The 18,883-nt window shown below is 41.8% G+C and overlaps 2 protein-coding genes across 3 annotated transcripts in view; one reads left to right on the top strand and one right to left on the bottom strand.

The window, feature by feature from the left end:
* The window catches only part of LOC132403109 (glycogen phosphorylase, brain form), a 113,163-nt gene that overhangs the window by 80,940 nt on the left and 13,340 nt on the right, over positions 1 to 18,883 (top strand). The window contains exons 12-18 of the mRNA XM_059986401.1: positions 462 to 576; positions 4,259 to 4,360; positions 4,778 to 4,925; positions 11,950 to 12,008; positions 13,175 to 13,316; positions 14,187 to 14,394; positions 15,308 to 15,442. Coding sequence (XP_059842384.1) covers positions 462 to 576; positions 4,259 to 4,360; positions 4,778 to 4,925; positions 11,950 to 12,008; positions 13,175 to 13,316; positions 14,187 to 14,394; positions 15,308 to 15,442 — 909 coding nt within the window. The remainder of the gene's footprint in view (positions 1 to 461; positions 577 to 4,258; positions 4,361 to 4,777; positions 4,926 to 11,949; positions 12,009 to 13,174; positions 13,317 to 14,186; positions 14,395 to 15,307; positions 15,443 to 18,883) is intronic.
* Positions 1 to 18,883, bottom strand: part of abhd12 (abhydrolase domain containing 12, lysophospholipase) — a 210,108-nt gene that overhangs the window by 11,050 nt on the left and 180,175 nt on the right. The window lies entirely within an intron of this gene.

Below are 18,883 nucleotides of genomic sequence, written 5' to 3' on the forward strand. Positions count from 1 at the left end.
GCCAGTCAGCCCATTAAGTCTGCTCCACCATACTATCATGGCTGGTTTATTATCCCTCTCAACCTTATTCTCCTGTCTTCTCCCCATAACCTTTGATGCCCTGATTAATCAAGAGCCTATCAACTTCCATTGTAAATATACCCAATGACTTGGCCTCCACAGTCAACTTTGGAAATGAATTGCACAAATTCACCACTCTCTGCCTAAAGAAATTCCCCATCAGCTCTGTTCTAAAGAGATGTGAGTTTGTACCCCCGGCCCTGAGCAAGGATCATTGTAGCGGTGAATCAGAAGGGTAAGTGGGATTCAGTACTGCTCGTTGGTCCATGTTTATCCATTGCCTGTCCAGTTGTAAGTTACATCAAAGCATTTTCCTGTTCTATGTTCCTGCCGCTCTACCTATCAGTGCTAAATCAGAAAAGAATCTCAGCTGGTTTTAATGTGTTCTTTCCTCTTTCCAGTTTTAAGGATTTCTATGAAATTGAGCCAGCAAAGTTCCAGAATAAGACAAATGGGATCACTCCAAGACGTTGGCTACTGTTATGTAACCCAGGTCTTGCAGACATCATTGCCGAGGTGAGGGATTTATTCTGAATACCCATTATGGATTTTAGCAATTGGGAACAGATGAAAGGATGTGATCATGAAATATTAACTTCCCTCCTTCCTCCATAGATTCTCCATGACCTGTTAAGCATTTCCAGAATTTTCTATTTTTATTTTAGATTTTCAGTTTAGCGACAGTACATTCCCCTGAAAGAACATGATGTGCTTGCACAGTAGCTGACCCAACTATACACAATGGTCACTTTATTAGGTACACCTGTACACCAGCTCGTTAATGTAAATAATCAGCCAATCATGTGGCAGCAATTCAATGCATTAAAAGCATGCAGAAATGGTGAAGAGCTTCAGTTGTTGTTCAAACCAAACATTGGAATGGGAAAGAAATGTGATCTAAGTGATTCTGACTGTGGAATGATTGTTGGTGCCAGACAGGGTGGTTTGAGTATCTCAGAAACTGCTGATTTCCTGGGATTTTCATGCACAACAGTCTCTGGAGTTTACAGAGAATGGTATGAGGAATAAAAACAGCCAGAAAGCAGCAGTTTCTGAGTTCAACCCAGATAAGTGTGAAGTGGTTCATTTTGGTAGGTTAAATATAATGGCAGAATATTGTATTAATGGTAAGACTCTTGGCAGTGTGGAGGATCAGAGAGATCTTGGGGTCTGAGTCAATAGGACACTCAAAGCTGCTGCACAGGTTGACTCTGTGGTTAACAAGGCATACAGTGCATTGGTCTTCATCAACTGTGGGATTGAGTTTAGGAGCCGAGAGGTAATGTTGCAGCTATATAGGACCTTGGTCAGACCCCACTTGGAGTACTGTGCTCAGTTCTGATCGCCTCACTATAAAAAGCATGTGGAAACCATAGAAAGGGTACAAATGAGATTTACAAGGATGTTGCCTGGATTGGGGAGCATGTCTTTTGAGAATAGGTTGAGCGAACTTGGCCTTTTTTCCTTGGAGCGACAGAGGATGAGAGGTGACCTGATAGAGATGTATAAGATGATGAGAGGCATTGATCGTGTGGATAGTCAGAGGCTTTTTCCCAGGGCTGAAATGGCTAACACGAGAGGGCACAGCTTTAAGGTGCTTGGAAGTAGGTACAGAGGGGATGTCGGGGTTAAGTTTTTTTAAGCAGAGAGTGGTGAGTGTGTAGAATGGGCGGTTGCGTTGGTGGTGGAGGTGGAAACGATAGGGTCTTTTCAGAGACTCCTGGATAGGTACACGGAGCTCAGAAAAATAAAGGGCTATGGGTAACCCTATGTAATTTCTAAAGTAAGTCCATGTTCGGCACAGCTTTGTGGGCCGAAGGGCCTGTATTCTGCTGTAGGTGTTGTATGTTCTAGTTCTGTGGGCAAAACTGCCTTGTTAATGAGAGAGGTTAAGGTGACAGTAACTCAAATAACCAGGCGTTACAACAATGGTGTGCAGAAAAGCATCTCCGAATTCACAACTCATCACATCTTGAAGTGGATGGGCTACAACAGCAGGAGCTCACAAACATTCACTCAGTGTATGTTAATCATTGGCTGATCCGCCTCTTGTTATCCTGCATTGATTTGATTCTGAAGTGCTAGATCAAATGTAAAGCTTTTCCCTATCACACATTTTCAAGGATCTCTAACTGAGAAGATATCCTCAATGTATTTATCATGTGACATCCTTTACTCATTTTAAACATCTGTTAGATCACCCTGTTGTCCTCCTAATGGCCAGGAAGATGAGCAACTTGTTATCATGCCAATTATAGTTTTCTGTGCAGGGTATGTTCCAAGGCTTAGATTTTGTTACTAATGGCAGGTCTCAGCCCTTGTTCATTTACCTTGCAGCTCTAGTGAGGGTCATTAATTCCAGACAAAGACCCTTCAGCCCAACTGGTTGATGCTAACCAAGATGCCCATCCAATCTAGTGCTATTTGGCCCAAACTTATTGAAATTCTTCCTATCCATATACTTGTCCAACTGTCTTTTCAAAGTTGTTATGCTAACTGGCATGACTGCTTCTTTTGGAACTCGTTCCATATATGTACTGTACCACACTCTGCCCTCAAGGTTCTATTAAATCTTTCCCCTCTCACCTTAAACCAAGGCCTCAACTCGGGGAAAAATATTGTGCATATTTACCCTAGCTATGCCCCTCATAATTATAATGCCCCTCTGCAAGACCACCTCTCAGTCTCCTACATTTTAGAGGAAATTTTCCTGTTCTGTCCTGGAGTTAAAGGACTTGAAAATATTATAAAGGTCTCCCACCATTCAGGCCATGCTCTCTTCTTCTCTCATCTTTACCATCAGGAAGGAGGCACAGGAGCCTTAGGTCCCACACCACCAGGTTCAGAAACAGTTATTACCCTTCAACCATCAGGCTCCTGAACCAGGGTGAATAACTTCACTCACCTCAATACTGAACTGATTTCGCAACCAATGGACTTGGTTTCAAGGATTCTTTATCTAATTTTCTCGATATTTGTTGCTTATTTATTTATTAATATTATTTCATCTTTCTGTATTTGCACAGTTTGTTGTCTTTTGCACTCTAGTTGAACACCTTAGTTGGGCAGTCTTTCATTGATTCTGTTGTGGTTACTATTCTATGGATTAGTGAGTATGCCCACAAGAAAATGAAGTGTGATAATAAAATTTGCTTTGAATTTTGAAATCGGACCCCTCTACCGAGCACTTTTCTGTTGCTTTGCGCTGTTTAAAAACTATTAACCCTTGTCATGCCACCACGTTTCATTGTGTTTTGTAACAGCTCCTCATTAAACAGCCACTCAACTTTAACATTTTCATCTTGGTTCTAAAATTCTTCTGTGGCCACCCCTTCCAGTGTAGCAGCTTCTTGCATTATAACTAAATAGGTAAGAACTTTATTCTGTGGAGCATAGGAGAATGAGGGGGGATTTGATAGAGGTCTACACAATTATCAGGGATTTAGATAGGGTTAATGCAAGCAGGCTCCCTCCACTGAGGTTGGGTGAGCTAGAACGAGAGGTCATGGGTTAAGCCTGAAAGGTGAAATTTTTAAGGGGTACCTGGATAGGAACTTTTTCACTCGTAGGATGATGTGAGTGGAACGAGCTGCCAGGGGAAGTGGTGGATGCAGGTTCAATTTCTTCATTTATGAGAAGTTTGAATAAGTACGTGGTTGGGAGGGGCATGGAGGGGTGTGATCCAGGAACTGGCTAATGGGACTTTGCAGAGTAACAGTTTGATGGCCCAAAGGGCCTGTTATGGTACTATAGTACTCTATGACTCTGAGCCTTCTTTTCACTTCCTTTGACATCTTTGAACTTGGATCTGGTTCCAGGTTCCAGCTTGCAAATTCCACGCCAGGAATCCTGTTCCAGAACCATCCAGATGCTGAGTCTACTGTGCAAGTTTCCTTGTATCAAACACAGGCTTCATCTGCCTTCCCATGTGAAAGACCTCCTTTATTACAAAGCAAAAGGGCGAGGGCATGAGCTGGTCCATGCAGAATAAGATGCCACCTGATCTCATTTTATTTGCTCTCATTTGGCCCACATCCCTCTAAACTTTTTATTGTGTGAGGGTGTCACTCCCCAGTATTAAAGCTGCTACACAGATGCACATTGTTGTCTGGTGAATTGTGCATGTCAGAGGCCCCCAGCTTTGGCTCAGCACTTTTCATACAACGCTGGTTAGGTGGTTCATGTTTTTTCTCTGCAGAGAATTGGAGAGGGTTTCATCACTGATCTGCACCAGCTGAAGAAATTGCTGGCCTTCGTCGACAACGAAGCTTTCATTCGAGATGTGGCCAATGTGAAACAGGTACAGGAAACTATTCTGTAGTGTCAGCTGTGTAAAATTAAAGCTAAACCAGTCTTTGTTGTCTGTGTCACAGTGGTTTTTAACTATGTCCCTTGGGTGACAAGGTTGCAGGGTCAAATCCCAATCCAGAGCCGTAAATCTGATTCTCCTGTATGGGGTCAATGAACCATTTTGCTGTCTGTGATACCGTCATTCAAATACAATACTAAAACTCTACAATGTTAAAACATCCTTAGCACTACTTTCCTCTCTTGTCAAGAGCAGTGAACTGACCTCATCTGGCCAGCACTGCCTTGCTGTCTGTCAGGACTTGTTCTGGCTGCTGTGTTCTTGACATTATGAGTGACTGCATTTGACGGTGTTTACGGTAAAATTTAGCACCTATTGTTCCGGTGATCTCATTCTCTTTGTTTTTAGGAGAACAAACTGAAATTTGCGGCTTATTTAGAGAAAGAGTACAAGCTGAAGATCAATCCTTCCTCCATCTTTGACGTCCATGTCAAGCGGATCCATGAGTACAAGAGGCAGCTACTGAACTGTTTGCACGTTATTACTCTCTACAACCGTAAGTCACCACCTGCACATGGTTCGATTTATCCATTGAGATCTTCTATCAGTTACTACTGTTGTTACTTTTTCACTCTCCTTCCTCAATCACACTTTATTTACTTATGCACAAAGAGAACAACATGGCCCATGTCACCACACTGTTCCAAAGTTTGAACACAGAAATGCCATTTTTATACAGAATTTACTGGCATTTACAGATATTGATCAATTGGTGATAACCTTGTGTAGGTCCAAATTACTTATTTGCTTAATCAATCGCCAAGCACAGTATGGTAATACAAGTATTAGTAATCTTCCTGTTAAAGGCCAATAATACTTCAGAATTAGTTAAGTAATTGCCACCCTAGAATCTTTTGTTTGCATCTTTGTCTCAGAATGCCGAATGGCTCCAGTCCCCTATTGTTCAAAGGGAAACTATGCTCTTCAAAAACTTTTCTTGCTTGGACTGACTGCACGCTATCTCTAAACTATCCTTGCCTGGACATTACCTTAACCCTTGCCTTGCTGCAACTTCCACAGTACTTGCTGAAAATGGACAGAGGCTTGTCTGCAAATGAACCCCTTTCTCCCTGTCTCTTACCTCCGTTGGTCCTGTACGTGTACGTGATGTGGGCCGACCTGAGAAGTACATATCACTCTTTCATCAGGGAGGGAAGCTGGAGCTCGCCCTGACCTCCTCAGTTCTGGGGAATGGGCCAGCATTACCCATTGGAGAAGGTGCTTTAGCCTGGCATATGGCAGATACATTTTCTCTGCCTAGTGGTACCTGGCACAAGAAATGGAATCTGTCTGTGGCCCAGTGCTGAGCTGTACTATTGTGATGGGAGAAGGAGATGCTGTGTCAGACCCCAAATTCCTGCTGCCATGGGGCCAAAATGAACACTACCTCACTGCCTGAACCCACATTGAGATACAGCACGGAATCAGCCCGAGCAACCCCCGATTTAACCCTAGCCTAATCACAGGATGGTTTACAATAACCAATTAACCTACCAACTCGTACGTCTTTGAACGGTGGGAGGAAACCGGAACGCGCGTTGTCACAGGGAGAATGTACAGACTCCTTATGACGGTGGCAGGAATTGAACCTGGGTCGCTGGTACTGTAAAGCGTTGTGCCAACCACTACGCCACTGTGCCGCCTAATTCTGATGCAGAGAGCTAGTCGTGGTGAGCCTCCTGACTTGCAGAGGTGGTGTTTTCCTTACTGTAAGGTGAAACAATGCCAGTTTAGTGAGGAGATGACCGGGGAAAGGGCTCAGGGTGCTTGGCCCTGGGATCAGTTGGAGAACAGCTTGTTTCATGATGGGGAAACTGGCTAGCTGCAAACTACTGTCCTGGGCCTGATATTAACAAATGTTTGCAGGAGACAAGTGAATTACCACGGGTAATAACAGAATGACACAGTGGTGTAACAGTTAGAGCAGCTCGAGTGTTCTGGAGTTTGGAGTTCAGTTCCAGTGCTGTCTGTACGTTCTCTCCATCACTGCATGGTTTTCCTCCACAATCCAAAGATTACGGGTTAGAAAGTTCATTGGTCATCGTAAATTGTCCTGTGATTAGGCTAGAGTTAAATGGCTGGGTTGCAGAGCAGTGCCACTCATTGGGCCAGAAGGGTCTGTTTCATATGGTATCACTGAATAAATAAATAAATAGAATATTCTGGAAATACTCAGCAGGCAAGGTATATCCATGAATGTCAGTGTTTCTATTGATAGTTTATCATTGCTCTGCTGTTGGCACGACAATATTGCATACTGTGAAAACGAATGATCAGTTCTTTCTATCTTGTGCTACTCGGATTAAAGTTTATCCTTTGCCTGTCTTGCTGCTGGCCATTTGTCTTATCCATTCTGCTCATCTACCCTGGAAGTGAATAATGAGGTATTCTTTAGTCTGTTATGTGTCTGCATTTTATCAGAGACATTTGGGAAATCTAGAGTCATTACTTGGAACATCAGTAACCAGAATCAGTTTTAACACCACTGACATATGTCATAAAATATGTTGTGTGACAGCATTACAGTGCAATACATTAAAAAATATACAAATTACATTTTGAAATATACTTGATATATAAAAAATTAAGTAATGCAAAAATAGTGAGGTAGTGTTCATGGGTTCGTTGTCCATTCAGAAATCTGATGGCGGAGGGGAAGAAGCTGTTCATAAAACATTGTGTTTTTAGGCATATTTTCAAAATGCTTGTTGACTATTAATAGATTTTTTGGATTGTAGTGTTTTTCTTCAGTAAATGTTCAATTACCTATTTTCTGATATTAAGCTGACAGACTTGAGATTTGCATTGTTTTCTCTCTCTTTTAGATAAAGTTATCCTTTCTCCAAATTATTAAATATGTGTAGTTCAACATCTTGCCTAAGTTATTGTAAAAAAAAATGTCCAGGTACAATCTTAGGGCTGAGAGCTTTATCTTCCTTCTGTTCAAATAATTTAAGATTCTTTTTCTCTTAAATGCAGTTATTACTTTCCAAGCTCCTCTTCCATTGTTCGGTCCAGCTTCTCTTTCTCCCTTGAAAACAATCTAGCCAAATAATAACATATTTGATCTGTGTGCTGCCTATAATTTTTATCCTGGTTGTCCCATAATTGATCTGTTTCCATACCACTTTCATTTTCAAATTTGAAACTTTGGATTATTTTAATATCTTGCTGACTATTTTTTGATAAATGAATTTCAGTTGTTTTGGATTTCGACCGGATTTCCCCGTCATGCTGCCCTCTGCTGTCCACGTGTTTGTTGACAAGTTCTTTCCTCAATTTCATGCTTGCTTGTGCCATTAACGTTTGGCTTATTCTTGTTTAATCTGTAAAGTTTTATTTGCAACCTCCTTTGTTCTACATTCTATTGCACCATAGTTCAAGGTTCTCATTACTTATTAACCGTATAGACACTGTTGCCTAAATATTTAATTCAAGTTCAGTGTATTGTCAGCTGTACATGTATATACAGCCAAATGAACCAAACTTCCTCTGGAACAAGGTATACAAATACAGTACATATAACTCATACATACAACACATAAAGTAATATTACCACAAGTAAATTAAGAAATACTAAGGTGCACTTACAACACAAGTTTTAAAAAGTAAACAGTTTAACACTCATACGTGATGAGATCTGGTTGGTGGCAGGGAGTTCAGTAGTCTCACAGCCCTGGAGAAGAAGCTTCTTTCCATCCTAACAGTTCTTGTCCTAATGCTGTGGTACCTCCTGCTTTATAGTTCCTGAACCAGTGTAGATAACTTCACTCACCACAACTCTGAACTGATTCCGCAACCCAGGGACTCACTTCCGAGGACTCTACAACTCGTGTTCTCGGTGTTATTTCTTTATTGTTTATTAATAATAATATTTGCTTTTTTGTATTTGAATAGTTTGTGTTCTTTGCACATTGGTTGTTTATCAGTCTTTGTAGTTTTTTATTACTTCTATTGTATTCCTTCATTCTACTGTGCATGTCTGCTATAAAATGAATCTTGGGGTCGTATAGGGTGACAGATACTGTATGTACTTTGTTAATAAATTTACTTTGGATGTCCTGGGAACGGGGAAGTGACGACTGATTGAAATGGGAAGGGTTCTGGTGGATTCTAATGTAGGGAAGGAATTCAGAAGAAGCCTGTGAACTTTGTCCAATCCTAATGCTGTTCATGTAAACACATGTGAGCAGGGAACAGCAACTTGAGAAAACACTGATAGTAAGTGGGATGCATAGGATTGAGAGGTGTAATGTGAGCCTGATTTCGACAAGAAACATTCATGTGGAGGATGCAAGGGCAACTGAGGTATGGCAGTTCAATAATAGAAACTTTCAGCAAACGTTTCATAGACCTGCATCAAGCTGCAGACTTGGAACAAGGAGCTAAGGAACTGATACAAAGCTTTAAACTCTCATCAGGTCAGGGAGGGTTAACAAGAGTTTGAAGTTTTAACTTTTGTTAAGTGATAGACCAGATTGAAAGGGGAGTGGTGTTAAAGGGAAGTGTGCAAAGGGAGTGAAGTCCATGTTGGGCCATTGTGGTGAACTACATATACCTGTCTGGACACGCCCCCCTCTGCTGACTGCTCCTGTGGCTCCTCCCACAGACCCCTGTATAAAGGTGATTGGAGGCACTGTGCCTCCCTCTGTCTCTAGGATGTTATGTGGTGGTCTCTTGCTGCTGACGGTGTTTTCTTCCAGCCAATAAAAGCCCACCTTGACTCACGTCTCCGAGAGTTATTGATGGTGCATCAGCCGTAAGACTTAGGAGAAAATTAGTCCATTCGGCCCATCAAGTCTTCTCCGCCATTTCATCATGGCTGACTTACTATCCCTCCTCAATGCCATGCTCCTGCCTTCTCCCTGTAACCTTTGATGCCCTTACAAATCAAAAACCTAACTACCTCTGCTTTAAATGTACCCAATGACTTGTCCTAAACAGCTGTGAATTCCATAGATTTGCCACCCACTGGCTAAAGAACGAATCCTTCTCATCTTTGTTCTACAGCAGGGGTTCCCAAACTGGGGTCCACAGATCCCTTGCTTGGTCCATAGCTTAAAAAGATTGGGAACTCCTGTTCTGAAGGGACGTCCTTGTACTTTGAGCCTGCACCCTCTGGTCCTAGACTCTCCCACTATAGGAAACATCCTCTCCATGTCCACTCTATCTGAGCCCTTCAATATTCAATATGTTTCAATGAGATCTCTCCTCTCCACCCCCCCCCCCCCCCAATTCACAGGCCTGGAACCATCAAATGCCCCTTTAATATTAACCCTTTCATTCCTGGGATCATTCTTGTGAACTTCCTCTCAACTTTCTCCAATGCCAGCATACCCTTTCTTAGATGAGGAGCCCAAAACTGCTCACAATCCTCGTAAGTGTGGTCTGACCAATGTCTTATAAAGCCTCAACACATGAGTAATGGGAGTGTTTAAATGGCAGAAGTTATGTTGCTTCAAGGCAAGAGGCAGGGAGAGGAAATTGCAGATGGAAATGGGTTTTTTTTTAACTTTTTTTATTGCATTTTTAAGTAGTTACAAAATGAAGTATGGAAAAAAAAATGTATATAACCCTTCCCCCCTCCCCCCTAACTGCCCTATAGAAAAAAAAAGAAAGAAAGAGTGCCTGGTTGTTGGAAGATCTCCACATGCTCCATGGAATTTGTAATAACTTTAATATGTATATTTATTTCTTTCCCCAAATAACCAATTGTTTCATCTTCAGAACATCTATAGATTTAATCCTGTCTTTTGTAAATAAGGGCTCCAAATTTTCAGAAATGTTTCATATTTATCTCTTAAATTATAAGTAATTTTTTCTAATGGAATACAACCATAGATTTCTTTCTTCCAACGATCTATACTTAAATATGTATCCGATTTCCAAGTAACTGCAATAGCTTTTTTGGCTACTGCCAGTGCAATTTTTATAAATTATTTCTGGTATTTATTTAGTTTGAGTTTTGGTTTTATCCCTTCAATATCACCTAATAAGAGTAATATTGGATTATGAGGAAATTGTGTTCCTGTAATTTGTTCCAATAAAAGTCTTAAATTTGTCCAAAAAGGTTGAATTTTAGAACAAGACCATGTAGAATGTAAAAAAGTACCAGTTTCCTGGTTACATCGGAAACACTGATCCGATAAGTTTGGATTTAATTTATTTATTTTTTGTGGTGTAATATATAATTGATGTAGAAAATTATACTGCACTAATCTTAACCGAACATTTATTATATTTGTCATACTATCAAGGAAATGGTTCTAGTGGATTTGGCCAGGTCAGTTCAGAATTTATAATGCTAGAATGAATTTTAAGCATCTATGCACTGTACCTCTGATATATTTACACTCAGTGTAGACTGTGTGCAGTATGTTGAGTGTCATGGTTGCTCTGGCAGCATTTTCCAAGCTGTGGCTTGGGAATGTGACCAACCTGCCAGCCATACACTCTTCAGATTTGGTCATAAATCACCAAACCTTTATCATGGCTGCATTGAAACCTTTTAAATTCTTCATTTTTAATCTTTTTTTATTGATTTAAAAATATAAAGACAAATACAAATCAGAGGAGAAGTTATACATATTTCAATAAAAGTACAAACAAAAAAGGAGTGTATACTGTCAAAACCATATATAGTATAATATTGAGCTAATATATAAAAGGAACCACAACTCCTCTTAACAGTTCATGAAAAAAAGACTCATATTTTCTATTATTGCGAAGAAAAAAAAGCCCACTAAACTGACCTAAAACAAAAAGAAAGACTGGGCATTCCATTTGAGGATATAATTACAAAAAAGGGGGGGAAATCCTTCTGGTCAAATCTGAAATGTCACGGAGAAGAAGGGAAAAAGATTACCTAAAAAAGTGGGGAAAAAAGTAAAAAAAAAAGAAAATTTAAATCATATGAAAATATTGAATGAAAGGTCGCCAGGTTTGCTCAAATTCAAAAGATGTATCAAATGTCCGACTTCTAATTTTCTCCAAGCTTAAACATGACATAATGGAGGAGAGCAAAAAAAAACAGTAGGTAGATGAGGATCTTTCCAATACAACAAAATGGCTCTCCTAGCCAATAAAGTTGAAAAAGCTATAATACATTGAGCGGAAGCAGAAATATTTCTTGCTTCCTTCAGAGTGATCCCAAAGATTGCCATAAGTGAATTAGGTTGTAGGTCCAAACCTATGATTTTGAATAGCATTCTAAAAATATCCCTCCAAAAATTATTTAACTTTATTCAAGACCGAACATACGAGTTAAGGTAGCTACCTCAGCATTACATCCATCATAGATGGGATTTATATTAGAAAAAATATGCGCTAGTTTATCTTTTGACATATGCGCCCTGTGCACTACCTGAAATTCTTAAGCTAACTAAGCACACGTGCCTAGTGAAAAGGAGAAATTCAAGACCACCTTTGAAAGGGAAACTATTGATGGCCTTGTTAGTGAAGCAGTTTAATGCAACTGAAGGTGCTGTTGATTTTGAAATCATCCCTTTTGTCTCTTCCAGGCATCAAAAAAGAACCGAACAAACCCTTTGTGCCAAGGACAGTACTGATTGGAGGAAAGGTAGGGCATACAAGGGAGTGGCATTCATTTTGAGAAGGTTTTGGATGTCGCAGGTTTTGTTAGGGCAGAAGGAAAGTGATACTGATGTGAAACTGACTTTTGTTTTAATTCCTCTTTATTGTGTGTCTAAGTCCCTCCTTGGCTTCACCCTCCTGTAACCAACATACAAAAACCCTCATATCTCTGAGCTCCTCCAGTTATGGCCACATTCCCATAAACTACCAGCAATGGCCTGTCTTCACCTCTGTAGCCCTGATCTCTTGGATTCTGTTCAGCTCCTTGAACCTCTCCAATTCCATGTGACATTGCCTTAGGAAAAGCCTCCTGGAAACCTCTCACACTCGGCCACGTTCAGTCAGCTGGCTTGTTTATCCCAGCTCCTGGGGTATGTTTTCTGTGTGAAGGGAAATGTGTAAGTGTAACATAAACACTCAGCAGGCCATGGAGCACCATGAGGGAAGAAAGCTTTGTTCTCTCTCTATTAGTACTTCCTAACCTCCAGCACATCCCCAGCCTTTTCTGTTTTCAGAGTTATGCAATTATAGAACACTGCAGAGGGCTTTTGGCTCACCCTGCCCATGCTGTAACATTTTTTACTTTGACGTTTCAAGTGCTGATACATATAGCAGTTGTAATGGTCTCTTTTGGATCTCTGAAATCTGCAGTCCATTTACTTTTCTCATTGTGAAGAGTATCCCGACTGCCTGCTATTGAAACACCCATGTCCAAGAATAGAAAAGCCTGCGAAGTAGTGGATATGACCCAGTCCATCACGTGTAAAGCCCTCCCCACCATTGAGCACATCTACAAAGAGGGCTGTCACAGGAAAGCAGCATCAAGGACCCCCGCTATCCTGTCTTTTATCCTCAGCCATCAGGCTGCTGAACCAGGTAACTTCCTCACCTCCATGCTGAACTGCCTCCACAATCTATGATTCACTTTCTAGGACTCTACACTCAATGTTGTTTGTTTGTTTATCTATTTATTATTAGCATAATTTGTCCTCTTGCGCAGTGGATGTTTGTCAGTCTTTGTTTCGTATAGTTTTCATAAACTATTACATTTCTTTATTTTCCTGTAAATGCCTGAAGGAAACTGAATCGGAAGGTGACATCTACGTACTTGGATAATAAATTTATTTTTGAACTTTGATTTTCTTTCCACAGGCGGCACCAGGCTATCACATGGCCAAGATGATCATCAAACTCATCACTTCAGTGGGAAATGTTGTCAACAATGACCCCATAGTGGGTGACAGGTTGAAGGTCATCTTCCTGGAGAATTACCGGGTGTCTCTGGCTGAGAAAGGTACAGTGGACAAATGTCATAAGAATTGAGATTTCATGTTCACTTAAAGTCTCTGGCCTTCAGTAGGGAAAATGGACCAAGCATTCTCTGATCAGTCAGTTTTCCTGCAGGCTCCTGGGAAACCAACATAGGAATAAAGGTAAAACCAGGAGACAGCTGCAGGCTAGACAGCATCTCAGCAGAGAGAAAAAAGGTTAACATTTTAGTTTGATCCCTCATTTTAAAAAAAATAATTGGGTGTTTAGCATCTGCAGTTTGTTCTTTGTTCATGAAGCAAAAATAAGCCATTCAGGCCCTTAAATTATTCTGTCATTCAAAAACTGCGTCATTTAAATTGACGCAGATAGAATTACTTGTGACATGGGATGGGAAACTTGAGGGGAAAGTTAATATACAGGACCACAGAGGGAAAAGCAGGGAATAGGCCCCATTTCTGAGTTTGACCTCTTCAGCAGAAGAAACGGGGAGGACTTATAACATCGAACTTCCAAGTTTACAAAGAAGAAAGTTTTGAAGTTGTAAGCCTGATCCTTCCCCATCTTGACTACCAACACTTTATAAAATTTCCAATCACAACAATAAATTGAGAACTGAATTGTCCATCAAACCACTAGAAATCCCACCACCAGCAGGCACAGTTGGTGGAGTTAATGATTGCAACTTCAGTAACCTCTGTGCTGCATGTGTCTGACTATGACCAGGGAGCCTCTGATTACACATTTTGTGAATGACCTTGGGATGCTTTACTCCATTAAAGGTGAGGTGTAATTGCAAATTGATGTCAGATAGAATTGGAACCTGGAGTGATCAATTCAGCAAAGGGAAAAATGGGACACTGTGTTAACTTCCTCTCCTCCTCTTCAACAACAGTGATCCCTGCGTCAGATTTGTCCGAACAGATTTCAACAGCTGGCACAGAGGCTTCAGGAACAGGCAACATGAAGTTCATGTTGAACGGAGCACTGACGATAGGAACCATGGATGGCGCTAATGTCGAGATGGCAGAGGAGGCGGGAGAGGAGAATCTCTTCATCTTCGGCATGAGAGTGGAGGATGTCGAGGCGCTTGATAAAAAGGGGTTAGTTTGAAATTGTTAGATAACTTGCTGCAATGAGATTTCCCCCCCCCCCCCCCCGCCTTTGTCATGTTGGCCTTGGTTCAGCAATAGTGCTTTGCCATCTGAATCAGGAATTCAAAGTGATTCAAGTGTGGAAGCCTTAGAGAGAGTGCAGCAGAGATTTACCAGGATGCTGCCTGCACTAGAGAGCATGTCTAATGAGGAAAAGTTCTTCACTCTAAAGAGAAAAAGGATGAGAGGTGACTTCAGACAGGTGTACAAGATGCTAAGAGGCACACATCAAATGGGTAACCAAAGATCTTTATCCAAGGCTAAAATGGCTAATACAAGGGGGGGCATAATTTTATGGTGATTGGAGGAAAGTATAGGGGAATTTCAGATGTAGGATTTTTTTTATAGTTGTGGATGTGGGAAACACCATTCAGAGAAAGTGGTAGAGGCAAAAACATTAGGGACATTTAAGATAGACACATGAATGATTAAAAGATGGAGGGCTATATGAGAGGGAAAGATTAGATTGATCTTAGAGTAAGTTACAAGGTTGTCACAATATTGTGGACCGAAAGGCCTGTACTGTGTTGTAATGTCCTATGTTTGATGTTCAAAAATCTTTTTGACCCAAAGGTGGTTAGTCAGGAATGCATTGTGGGAGAGGCAGATACTCTTGCAAGGCTTTAGAAACAGCTGGAATAAGCACTTGAATGGCCGATGCACATTAGGCTCAGTATCAAGTGTTGGTAAGTGGGTTTCGTGTATGGAGGTACATCCTCAGTGACTCAGTGCCTTTGTCCCTCTTCTGTCCCCCTTCTCTTTTAGCCACATTGTGCTGTGCATTTACATGATCAGCCTTCCAGTATGATAGTGAATGTGAGCCTTCAATAATATGTGTTCATTGATTTTCTGTCCAATGCAGATACAATGCCAGAGAATATTACGACAAGCTGCCAGAGCTAAGACAGGCTGTGGATCAGATCAGCAATGGATACTATTCCATGAAAGAACCAGAGCTGTTTAAGGACGTGGTAAACATGCTGATGCATCATGATAGGTAATGAACTTGGGTGGATAGCTGACCAATGTGAAGGTTTATCTTACAACATAAATACCACTGAGGATGAGCTACAGCCTACTTTTCTAGATGGTGACTTTTTCCTTGTTATCAAATGTGGTAAAAGTCATAGAGCACTACAGTGCAGGATCAGGCCCTTCAGCCCATCTAGGCCATGCTGAACTGTTGCCTACTCCCATCAACCTGCATCTAGACAATAGCCCTCAGAACCCTTCCCATCCATGCAAATATCCAAACTTCTCGTAAATGTTGCAGTCAGGCTTGCATCCACCACTTCCATTGGCAGCTTATTCCACACTCACACCATCCTCTGAGTGAAGAAGTTCCCCCTCATGTTCCCTTTAAACATTTCACCCATATCCTATGACCTCTAGTCCCATCCAACCTCAGTGGGTTGCCTGCTTGCATTTACCCTGTCTGTACCCCTTGTAATTTTATTTTAAGGTTTACCCCCTGTCGAAAGTAGGGCGTTCCTATGAAGCCTTTCGTAAGCCGAAATGTCGTAAAGCGAAGAAGCAATTACCATTAATTTATATGGGAAAATTTTTGAGCGTTCCCAGACCCAAAAAATAACCTACCAAATCATATCAAATAACACATAAAACCTAAAATAACACTAACCTATAGTAAAACCAGGAATGATATGATAAATACACAGCCTATATAAAGTAGAAATAATGTATGTACAGTGTAGTTTCACTTACCAGAATCGGGAAGATTTAGCCAAAATCAATTAGTAGAAAAAAATCGGCACGTACATGCATGTGCACACACCTGCCCGTGCAAGGCTTCACAATCATGGTAGTCTTTCTCGGGGTAAACACAATTTTAAAGCGAGCACCTTTTTTTGTAAAAGTGACAATCTTCTTTGGACCACCATAACTGCACCCGGTGTGTCGAGCTGCAGCTCCTAAAGCACTGCGTTAGGGAACTGGAGATGCAGCTCGATGGCCGTCTGGTCAGGGAGAGTGAGGAGTTACAGGCAGGTGGTCACTCCAGGGCCACGGGAGACAGACAAGTGGGTCCCAGTCAGGAGGGGGTGGGGAAGAGTCAGGTACTAGAGAGTACCCCAGTGGCTGTACCCCTTGTCAATAAGTACTCCTGCTTGAGTACTGTTGGGGGGGCGGGAGGGGACAGCCTACCTGGGGGAAGCAACAGTGGCCGTGCCTCTGGCACAGAGTCTGGCCCTGTAGCTCAGAAGGGTAGGGAAAGGAAGAGGAAGGCAGTAATGATAGGGGACTTTATAGTTAAGAGGTCAGACAGGCGATTCTGTGAACGCAGGAAGAAAACTCGGATGGTAGTTTGCCTCCCAGGTGCCAGGGTCCGGGATGTTTCAGATCACATCCAAGATGTCCTGCAGCGGGAGGGAGAACAGCCAGAGGTCGTGGTACATGTTGGTACCAACGACGGAGGTAGGAAAAGGGAGGAGGTCCTGAAAACAGACTATAGGGGGTTAGGAAGGAAGTTGAGAAGCAAGACCTCAAAGGTAGTCATCTCGGGATTACTGCCTCTGCCACACGATAGTGAGTATAGGAATAGAGTGAGGTGGAGGAGAAGTGCGTGGCTGAGGGATTGGAGCAGGGGGCAGGGATTCAGATTTCTGGATCATTGGGACCTCTTTTGGGGCAGGTGTGACCTGTACAAAAAGGATGGGTTGCACTTGAATCCCAGGGGGACCAATATCCTGGCGGGGAGGTTTGCTAAGGCTATTGAGGAGAGTTTAAACTAGAATTGCTGAGGGGGTGGGAACCAAACTGAAGAGACTGGGAAAGAGGCAGTTGGCTCACAAATAAAGAAAGCTAGGAGACAGTGTGTGAGAGAGGATAGGCAGGTGATCGAGAAGGGACGCGCTCAGACCGAAGGTTTGAGGTGTGTCTATTTTCACGCAAGGAGTTTTGTGAACAAAGCGAATGAGCTTAGAGCGTGGATCGGTACTGGGAGATATGATGTGGTGGCCATTACAGAGACTTGGATGGCTCAGGGACAGGACTGGTTACTTCAAGTGCCGAGTTTTAGATGTTTCAGAAAGGACAGGAAGGGAAGCAAAAGAGGTGGGGGCATGGCACTGTTGATCAGAGATAGTGTCACAGCTGCAGAAAAGGTGGATGCCATGGAGGGATTGTCTAAGGAGTCTCTGTGGGTGGAGGTTAGGAACAGGAAGGGGTCAATAACTTTACTGGATGTTTTTTTATAGGCCGCCCAATAGTAACAGGGATATTGAGGAGCAGATAGGGAAACAGATCCTGGAAAGATGTAATAATAACATAGTTGTCGTGATGGGAGATTTTAATTTCCCAAATATCAATTGGCATCTCCCTAAAGCAAGGGGTTTAGATGGGGTGGAGTTTGTTAGGTGTGTTCAGGAAGGTTTCTTGACAAAATATGTAGATAATCCTACAAGAGGAGAGGCTGTACTTGATCTGGTATTGGGAAATGAACCTGGTCAGGTGTCAGATCTCTCAGTGGGAGAGCATTTTGGAGATACTTTAAAAGGAGATAGATCATAATTCTATCTCCTTTGCAATAGCGTTGGATAGAGATAGGAACAGATAAGTCAGAAAAGCATCTAATTGGAGAAGGGGGAATTATGAGGCTATCAGGAAGGAAATTGGAAGCTTAAACTGGAAACAGATGTTCTCAGGGAAAAGTATGGAAGAAATGTGGCAAACTTTCAGGGAATATTTGTGTGGAGTTCTGCATAGATATATTCCAATGAGACAAGGAAGTTATGGTAGGGTACAGGAACCATGATGTACAAAGATCGTAATAAATCTAGTCAAGAAGAAAAGAAAAGCTTACAAAAGATTCAGAGAGCTAGGTAATGTTGGAGATCTAGAAGATTATAAGGCTAACAGGAAGGCACTTAAGAAGGAAATTTGGAGAGCCAGAAGGGGCCATGAGAAGGCCTTGGTGGGCAGGATTAAGGAAAACCCCAAGTATGTTTACCCCAAGGAAAACTACAAGTACGTGAAGAGCAAGAGGATAAGACATGAAAGAACAGGACCTAACAAGTGTGACAGTGGGAAAGTGTGTATGGAACTGGAGGAAATAGCAGAGGTACTTAATAAATACTTTGCTTCAGTATTCACTCTGAAAAGGATCTTGGTGATAGCAGTGATGATTTGCAGCAGACTGAAAAGCTTGAGCATGTAGATATTAAGAAAGAGGATCTGCTGGTGCTTTTGGAAAGCATCAAGTTTGATAAGTTGCCGGGACCGGATGCGAGGTACCTCAGGCTACTGTGGGAGGCGAGGGAGGAGATTGCTGAGCCTCTGGCAATGATCTTTGCATCATCAATGGGGATGGAAGAGGTTCCAGAGGATTGGAGGGTTGCGGATGTTGTTCCTATATTCAAGAAAGGGAGTAGAGATAGCCCAGGAAAGTATAGACCAGTGAGTCTCACTTCAGTGGTTGGTAAGC

The sequence above is a fragment of the Hypanus sabinus genome, chromosome 12 (genome assembly GCF_030144855.1).
Source record: "Hypanus sabinus isolate sHypSab1 chromosome 12, sHypSab1.hap1, whole genome shotgun sequence".
NCBI classification, from domain to species: domain Eukaryota; kingdom Metazoa; phylum Chordata; class Chondrichthyes; order Myliobatiformes; family Dasyatidae; genus Hypanus; species Hypanus sabinus.